The 8,663-nt window shown below is 48.6% G+C and overlaps 1 protein-coding gene across 1 annotated transcript; it reads left to right on the top strand.

The window, feature by feature from the left end:
- Window positions 1-1,132: 1,132 nt before the first annotated feature.
- On the top strand, window positions 1,133-3,881 carry LOC132353525 (cone-rod homeobox protein). The gene is made up of 3 exons (XM_059904774.1): window positions 1,133-1,238; window positions 1,974-2,125; window positions 3,234-3,881. The coding sequence occupies exons 1-3, from the start codon at window positions 1,139-1,141 to the stop codon at window positions 3,879-3,881; spliced, it is 900 nt and encodes a 299-aa protein (XP_059760757.1). The 5' UTR covers window positions 1,133-1,138.
- Window positions 3,882-8,663: the final 4,782 nt, after the last annotated feature.

Raw genomic sequence — 8,663 nt, 5'->3', positions numbered from 1 at the left:
TCTTCGTTGTGGCACGTAGCCTTTTCATTGCGGTGGCTTCTCTTGTTGCAGAGCATGGGCTCTAGGCGCGCGGGCTTCAGTAGTTGTGGCTCATGGGCTTAGTTGCTTAACAGCATGTGGGATCTTCTTGGACCAGGGCTCGAACCTGTGTCCCCTGCATTGGCAGGTGGATTCTTAGCCACTGTGCCACCAGGGAAGTCCCTCATTCCCATTTTCTGATGAGGTGACCGAGACAAATTGAAGGCAAATTGCTGGGACCGAGGAAAGATGGTATTTTTCTTTGAGAAATGTTTCCAATTTGTTCCATCCACATTGCCACCGCCCTGACATGGGAAACCTGTTTCTCCACTCTGAGGCCAGCCCTGGAGTTACCAAGCCTCTTTGTTTTTGTTTTTGTTTTTTTAAAATGATATTTTATTGATTTATTTTTGGCTGCTTTGGGTCTTCATTGCTGCACGCAGGCTTTCTCTAGTTGCGGCGAGTGGGGGCTACTCTCTGTTGCGGTGCGCGGGCTTCTCATTGCGGTGGCTTCTCTTGTTGCAGAGCACAGGCTCTAGGCGCGCGGGTACCAAGCCTCTTTGATCTTTGCCAAGCTGATGGGTCAAAAACGGTTGTGGAGGATCATCGCTTACTGTCGTTTGACTGTGACTCTCCCTTGGGGTGACCATCTATCCCGATTTGCCTGGGACTCTTCCAGATTTGGCACTGAAATTCCACATCCCTAGAAACCCTTCCATCCCTGGCAGACAGGGACAACTGGTCACCCTACTTACCATGATTCTGCGTGAGGCTGAACATCTTTTTTGTGGTTCTAGAAGAAAAAAGATCTTAGACAAGGGAGTGGCCGGAAGATTTTTTAAAGGATAGAGTAGGAACAAGAGCTTCCATTTACATACCCATTACAGCTTTCGCTCTCTGCTTTACACAGTCTCACTGAAGCTTTGATGACCTTAAGCAGAGGGCTCTTTTATAGGTGGGGAAACTGAGGCACAGAGAGGAGGATAAGTTGCCCAAGGTCACGCACCTAAGAAGAGACTGAGGCAGGATTTGAACCATGCGGTGATGAACTGGGGAGTGTTTGAGTACCCACCCTTCTCTTGCAGGCCCACTGACCTGGGCCCCAGCATCCCTGAAGATCATGATGGCGTATATGAACCCGGGGCCCCACTATTCCGTCAACGCCTTGGCCCTGAGTGGCCCTAGTGTGGATTTGATGCACCAAGCTGTGTCCTACCCAAGTGAGTACAGTCCTCCTTGCAGCCACCCCCAGCTGCCCCCCATCTTCTGGGGACCTCTGGGGTCCCTTGCCCTCAGGAGGAGGATGGGCACTTACAGGGGTGACATCAGGGCCATACACGAGCCAAATGTGTTCACCTGTAAATGCAAAACACCCCTCCACATCTCTTAGGGATGCAGGCAAGCATAGGGACAGTCATAGAAATTTAGGATAGTCGTTCCCTCTGGGGTGAAGGCGGGAAGCGATCTGGAAGGGGGAACCAGAGGAATCCCCACCCGTTAGCAATGCTTTATTTCTCAAAGAAGGAAGCACTCTGTTTTTGGTGGCATTACTCTTTAGGTGTTTTAAAAAAAATTTATTAAGTTGACTATTATGGACCTGCCACTTTTATAGGCTGTATATCCAAAATGTCATGTTTCAACTGAATGTCTTAGTGCAGAAGAAATTTTAGAAAGGGGATGAAAATCAAACTCATATACCTCCTTACATGGCTAAAGTCAGTTCTCCTCAGGGAGAAGCATGAGCCCCCCAATGACAGACAAATGGGGACCCCATTTCCCAGGGGCACAGTGTGAGGTCTAGAAGTTCAGGGAATTGGCACCCCCTTAGTTTGGACAGTTGAACACCCAGAAGGGGCTTCTCGGCATCCCGTGTACGCTCAGGACCTCACATCAGCAGATGAAGAGAATGGGGTCTCAGGTCGCCTGAAGGTCCCATTTTCCTGTCCCTACACCAGGCGCCCCGAGAAAGCAGCGGCGGGAACGGACCACCTTCACACGAAGCCAGTTGGAGGAGCTGGAGGCCCTGTTTGCTAAGACTCAGTACCCGGACGTGTATGCCCGTGAGGAGGTGGCTCTGAAGATCAATCTGCCTGAGTCCAGGGTTCAGGTGGGATGTTCTGGTCTCTGGGCTCCTCTGGTCCTTCCTGGGACCCAGAGCGAAGGGAAGAGGGAGAGGTCACAAAGTAACAGCCGAAGTCATAAAGTGCCCTAGTAATCCCTTGCCTCTATTATTTCGCTGGCTTCTTCTCTTACACTCCTACCCCTTCTCACTCCACTCCAGCAACACTGGCCCCTGGTCCTTCCTCTAGCACGCCCACCAAGCACACTCCTGCCTCAGGACATTTGTACTCTCTGTTCCCTCTACCTGGAAGGTATATTCCCCATCACCGTTTTCAAGTCTTTATCAACCAATCAAGTCACCTTGCTAGTCAATGAGACCTACACCCCCTTTGGCATTTGAAGCCGAAACTTTCTCCTGCCACCCCACCCTGCTGCCCGCCCTTATCCTGATCAACTGGTTCTTTCATAGTATTTATCACTTTCTAAATACTATGTGATTTGCTTACTTCCTGTTTATTTTTAACCTGTCCCTCTCAACTAGAATGTCAGCTTCACTTGTGTGCCCCCAAAGTGGTAGAAGATGGTTAATCCATGGATGGACGGATGGATGGATGGGTAAATGTATATATGTGTGTTTGTATGATTGTATGTGTGTACGATGTATGTATGAATGTATATATGCTTGTTTGTATGATAGTATGTGTACATCTGTACATAGCATTGGGCAGATGAACGCATGTATGTATGTATTATTGTATGTATGTGCACGTGATTAGATGTATGTATGTGTGTGTGGTGGTACGTCTGCATGTATGTGTGAATGATTAGATGAATGGATGGATGAAGGTATATGTATAGGTTTGTATGTTGTATGATAGTATGTGTGTACATATGGTTGGATGGGTGACTGTGCTTATGTATGTATGACTGTATGTATGTGCATATGGTTGTATGTGTGTGTGTGTACAACTGTATGTACGAATGGTTGGATGGATGAACGGGTGGATGAATAGAGGGCCCCATGACTGATTGCAAAGTGGAGAGCTATGACTCTGGCATGTCTCACCAATAAGCATCAGCGTTCCTGGGCACCATGAAGGCTTCCCTGGGCCTCCTTCCCACTCACCCACCCCCACCTCCCCTCTCACCCCCAGGTTTGGTTCAAGAACCGCAGGGCTAAATGTCGACAGCAGCGGCAGCAGCAGAAACAGCAGCAGCAGCCCCCGGGGGCACAAGCCAAGGCTCGTCCTGCCAAGAGGAAGGCAGGCACCTCTCCAAGATCCGCCACGGATGTCTGTCCAGACCCCCTGGGCATCTCAGATTCCTACAGCCCCCCTCTCCCCGGGCCCTCAGGCTCCCCCACCACGGCAGTGGCCACGGTGTCCATCTGGAGTCCGGCCTCAGAATCCCCCTTGCCCGAGGCACAGCGGGCTGGGCTAGTGGCCTCGGGCCCTTCTCTGACGTCAGCGCCCTACGCCATGACCTACGCCCCTGCCTCTGCTTTCTGCTCTTCCCCCTCGGCATATGGGTCGCCGAGCTCCTATTTCAGTGGCCTGGATCCCTACCTTTCTCCCATGGTGCCCCAGTTGGGGGGCCCGGCTCTCAGCCCCCTTTCTGGCCCCTCCATGGGGCCGTCCCTGACCCAGTCCCCCACCTCCCTGTCAGGCCAGAGCTATGGCACCTACAGCCCTGTGGACAGCTTAGAATTCAAGGACCCCACAGGCACCTGGAAATTCACCTACAACCCCATGGACGCCCTGGACTTCAAGGATCAGAGTGCCTGGAAGTTTCAGATCTTGTAGAAGATTCTCCTTCTCCATCTCGCTCCATCTCTTGTCCCAACTGCCTCCTTGCACATTGTCTCAACCTGCCCTGGGGCGGCATCCCTGAGAAGGCGGCAGCAGCTGACCATCCCTTCCAAAGGTCATGGCCTCTTTGGCTCCAGTGCAACTTAGCCCAACCCAGCCCACCCCTTTGCTCCTGGGGAGCTCCATGAGTCTGAGTCATTCTCTCAACCCCAATGCCGTCTCACGTGGAGTCCAACCGGCATTTCAAACCATGAGCCTCAGACTCCAGAAACCGGTGCTGAGAATTCGCCCTGAGACAAAATTAAACCAAACGTACAGCTGATTTGGGGTAATGTTTAGGTCAGAATCACGGTGCCCTTGAACAAACAGGTAGGGAGACTCGATTCCTTCACTTTCCATTTGGGACACTTCTTTAGCATATGGGTAGGGATCCTTCTAGAAACTCCAAAGACAGACTTTGCAAAGCCCCAGGATGGAACCTTAGGCCAATTATACAGTTAAGTTCAGAAATTCGTTTGACAATTTTACAGATTTCACAAATGTCAGGTTTACATGATAGGCTTAGGGGGCTGTTTGATATATATATATATATATATATTTTTTTTTTTTTCTTCTTCTTCTTCTTCTTAGTTTCTTCTTAAAGACATTTCATCATTCATTCATTTGGACATTGGAAATGGGCATATTTGGTGGAAGAATGGAAGGCAAGTTGCCTGTTTCACGTCTGCTTTGTTTTCTTTTGTTTTAGCATTTTCTAAAGGTGAACTTCACCCACACATTGGAGGAATCGTCGTTGCTGTGTGGGGTGCACCGACAATGGTTGTGGGTATTTCAAAGAGAAGAAGAGGTGGACAGGCTTCCCACCTGTAAATATACAAGAGGCAGGGGAGAGAAACGGATTTGGAGGCAGCCCCACATCCCAAACACACATTCCCTCTTTTAGATGTTCTGTTTTCAGTTTTGATTGTGGGATTGGACAATAAATAGAGCTTGGCTGGGGAAGTTTTCCTGGGGCAGCACCATATTTCTTTCAATGCAGTCTGACCCATGGCCACAGAGACAAGCAGTGTGAGAATTTGAAGAAGGATTCAGGCATTTTGACACTCTTGGAGGTTTGGTACTTTGGCACCTACCTCCTCAATCTGAGTTCTCCTTTCATTTTTGGATGAGGGGAGGCAGGAGCCACGAGCCTTTCACTGGTGGGGGGGCGGTGTGTTTCACAAGGCAAGGGGTGAAAGAAAGTAAGGGGGTGTTGTGCTGGGAGATGCTTAACAATGGATTCCTGAAAGAGGAGGAAAGCCCTGATTTGTAGTGGTTGCCCATTTCCATGGTGTAAATACTCCCACCGTGGCTGATTTCAGGGCATCAAGCTGAGGTCCCTGAACTCGGAGGTGGGAAGAGACACTTGTAATCTGTGCTCATGAGCCGGGACAAGCCGGCTCCAGGCCCCCAGTGCAGGAAGGAATGTCAGGAGGAAGACACAGTGCAAAGAGAGGCTGAGAGGTATCAGATGATTTTTCCGGGTCCAGGTCAGGAGAGGTCCACACGGCCTAGACCCTGAAGGGGACACTGCAATCATTAGAGCCCACAAAGGTGGTTTACTCAACATACTTCTCGATCATCTCTCATGGGTCTGAGTCATGCTGGGACGTTAGGCCCAGAGTCCACCGTGAGAAGCAATGAATAAACAGAGAAGGACGGCATATGTTGGGGTACGAGATGGGGGATCCAGGCAAAATTTTCAGGGTAGAGACAGGTAGGAGATGACATTGTGCTCTGGATCTGTGCAAAAGTTGGGACCGGGATGCCATGTCCGTTAGTCATTTTGCAGAGACTCCCACGCTCTGAGCTGGAGGCTGGGGTCTCAGGTGTAAACAAGAGTCTCTCCCTGCCCCACGGAGTTCCCCATTCATAGAGGAGCGTGTGTCTTGTGCAAGCAATTCAAAGGCAGCTCGATAAGGAGGTCCAGGGAGGGCTTGGAGGACGGACACGATATTCTGGAGGAGGGTGGAAAGTAATAGTGTCTGGATGGGGGAGTCACAGTCACAGGCCAAGACTTCAAGAGACCCCTATCCTGGTGTCTTCTGAGAGTTCTCTAGGAGTTGGACAGAGGGAGGAGTCGAATCTTTTGGGAGATTCCAGGTTCCTTTCCCTGGGCCAGCCTCCTGAACATCGGTTCTTTAGATGTCCATTGGGGATTCCTAAAGCCAGGAAGAGTGACAAGGGAATTGGGGACAGAACAAGAGGCAAGGGGCCTCCCTCACTCTGTGTCAGGCCCACCGTCCTCCCCTTTCCCACTCACTGGAACTCCAGATCTCCCTTCGCTGGCCACCTGTGGAGTGAAAATGATTAAAATGTTGAATCCCGCTTAAAGTCTGGGTGATTTTTTTTTGTTGTTTCCATGGAGGTGCAGACCTGGGGAAGTAAAAACAAGGATTGCTCTGTCCCCTCCCTCTCTCCCCCACCTTCTTTCTCGGGGGGCATGGGTGCGTCCATGTGCTTTCTCTGTCTGGTCACTGTCTTTTCCGTGATATCTCCCTAAAGCCAATTAGGCAGGGACATGGGCTCCAGACGGCCAGCTTCCACCTGCCGTGACCTCACTGGGTCCCTCCCTCGCTGCAAAGGAGTGATGACCATGCTTCCTGCCTCAGTGGTCCATGTGAGGTTTATTTATTTATTTATTTATTTATTTATTTATTTATTTATAGCTGCGTTGGGTCTTGTTGCTGCGTGCGGGCTTTCTCTAGTTGCGGCGAGCGGGGGCTACTCTTCGTTGCGGTGCACGGGCTTCTCACTGAGGTAGCGTCTCTTGTTGCGCAGCATGGGCTCTAGGCGCATGGGCTTCAGTAGTTGCGGCACGTGGGCTCTGTAGTTGCGACTCATGGGCTTAGTTGTTCCGTGGCATGTGGGATCTTCCCGGACCAGGGCTCGAACCCGTGTCCGCTGCATTGGCAGGCAGATTCTTAACGACTGTGCCACCAGGGAAGTCCTGGTCCATGTGAGGTTTGAGCCCTCCTCATCAGCCTTTAGTCCTCTGCAGCTTCATCTCACACGTCCTCCTTTCCCCTTCCATCCTGGCCACTTTCCATCTCTCCTCCCTGGTCACTTTCGATTTCCCACCATTTCTCTTCCATCTCTTTTCTTTTCTCTTTCTCTTTCCTTTTTTTCTTTTTCCCTCCTGACTATTGAGTCTCAGACTCCCAGGTCCCCATTTCTTTTTGATGGTTTTTGTCTTTTTCTTTCTTTCCCCTTCTTCGCTTTTCCTTAGTCTTTGCCTTTCTGTTTCTCCAACTCCGAGTCATCAATCTCTTCTTCTGTCCCTGTCAATCGCTGTGTCCTGGGTTAAAATGAGTGTGTGAGTGAGTGTGTGTGTGTGTGTGTGTGTGTGTGTGTGTGTGTATCAAACACTGAATTGATGAGGTCAGACAAACTTGCTGTCTGAGCCTGGCTCAGCCACTTCTGGTCCTATGACCTTGGGCAATTTGTTCCTCCCAACCTCAGTTTCCACATCTGTAACATGAGGCATTGAGAAGACCTACCTCAAGAGAATTTAATGACATCATTATGTTAAGTACTTGGTCCTGAAGCCTGGTCCATGCTAAGAGCCCAATAAGCGCTTATTTATTTTTATGGTAAAATACACATCACATGAAATTGACCATTATTAAATTTTAAAGTGTGCAACTCAGTGGTATTAAACACATTCACAGAAGAAACAAGGCATAAAAGGCTACATATCATATGAATCCATTTATATGAAAAGTCCAGAATAGGTAAATCCATAGAGATGGAAAGCAGATTAGTGTTTGCCAGGGGCTAGGGGGAGGGGAAAATGGGGAGTGACTGCTTATTGGGTGAAGGGGTTTCTCTTTGGGGTGATGAAAAAGTTCTGGAATTAGATAATGACCCAGCAATTCCACTTCTAAATATATACCCCAAAGAATTGAAAACAGGTGCTCAAAAAAAACATGTGCACTCATGTTCATAGCAGCACTATTCACAATAACCAAAAGGGTGGAAACAATCCAAATATCTACCTTGAAGGCATTATGCCAAATGTTTATCTTAACCTAAAATTTTTCCTGAAGTTGTACTTGTGCCATGCATAGCAACTTTATTCACAATGGCCTCAAACTGGAAACAATCCAAATGTCCATTAACAGGTGAATGGCAAAAAAAACTGGTGCATCCAGACAATGGAATACTCCTCAGCAATCATAAGGAATGGACTCCTGGTGTACATAACAATGTGGATGAATAGCACGATAATGAGTGGAAGAAACCAGGCTCAAAGCAGTACATATGATATGATTCCACTTACATGAAATTCTAGAAAAGATAAAACCATAGTGGCAGAAAGTGAATAGTGATTGGCAAGAGCTGGGGAATCAATGGATTAGATTCACTGCAGAGGGACAAAAGGGGCCCTTTTTGAGGTACTAGAAATATTCTATATCTTGACTATGGTGGTATTTCCACCACTGTATGTGATTGCCCAAACTCATCAAATTGTATGGTTAAAATAGGTGGAATTTATAGTATATAAATTATAACTCAATAAATTGGAAGGGAAAGAAAAGAAAAATTTACTGAGCAGGTACTATTTGCCAGGACTGGAGAAAGCCAGTCCTAACTCTTTAAATTCTCAAAACAATCCACCAGAAAGATGCTATTATTATCAGATAGATGCTGTGATTATTCTCATTTCACAGATGAGCAAACTGAGGCAAAAGGAGGTCAGGTGACCTGCCCAAGGTCCCACAACTAGGACGAGGT

This window comes from Balaenoptera ricei, chromosome 19 (assembly GCF_028023285.1).
Source record: "Balaenoptera ricei isolate mBalRic1 chromosome 19, mBalRic1.hap2, whole genome shotgun sequence".
Lineage (NCBI taxonomy): Eukaryota > Metazoa > Chordata > Mammalia > Artiodactyla > Balaenopteridae > Balaenoptera > Balaenoptera ricei.
Note: the sequence above shows the minus strand (reverse complement) of the source record. Positions and strands in the feature narration are given on the sequence as shown.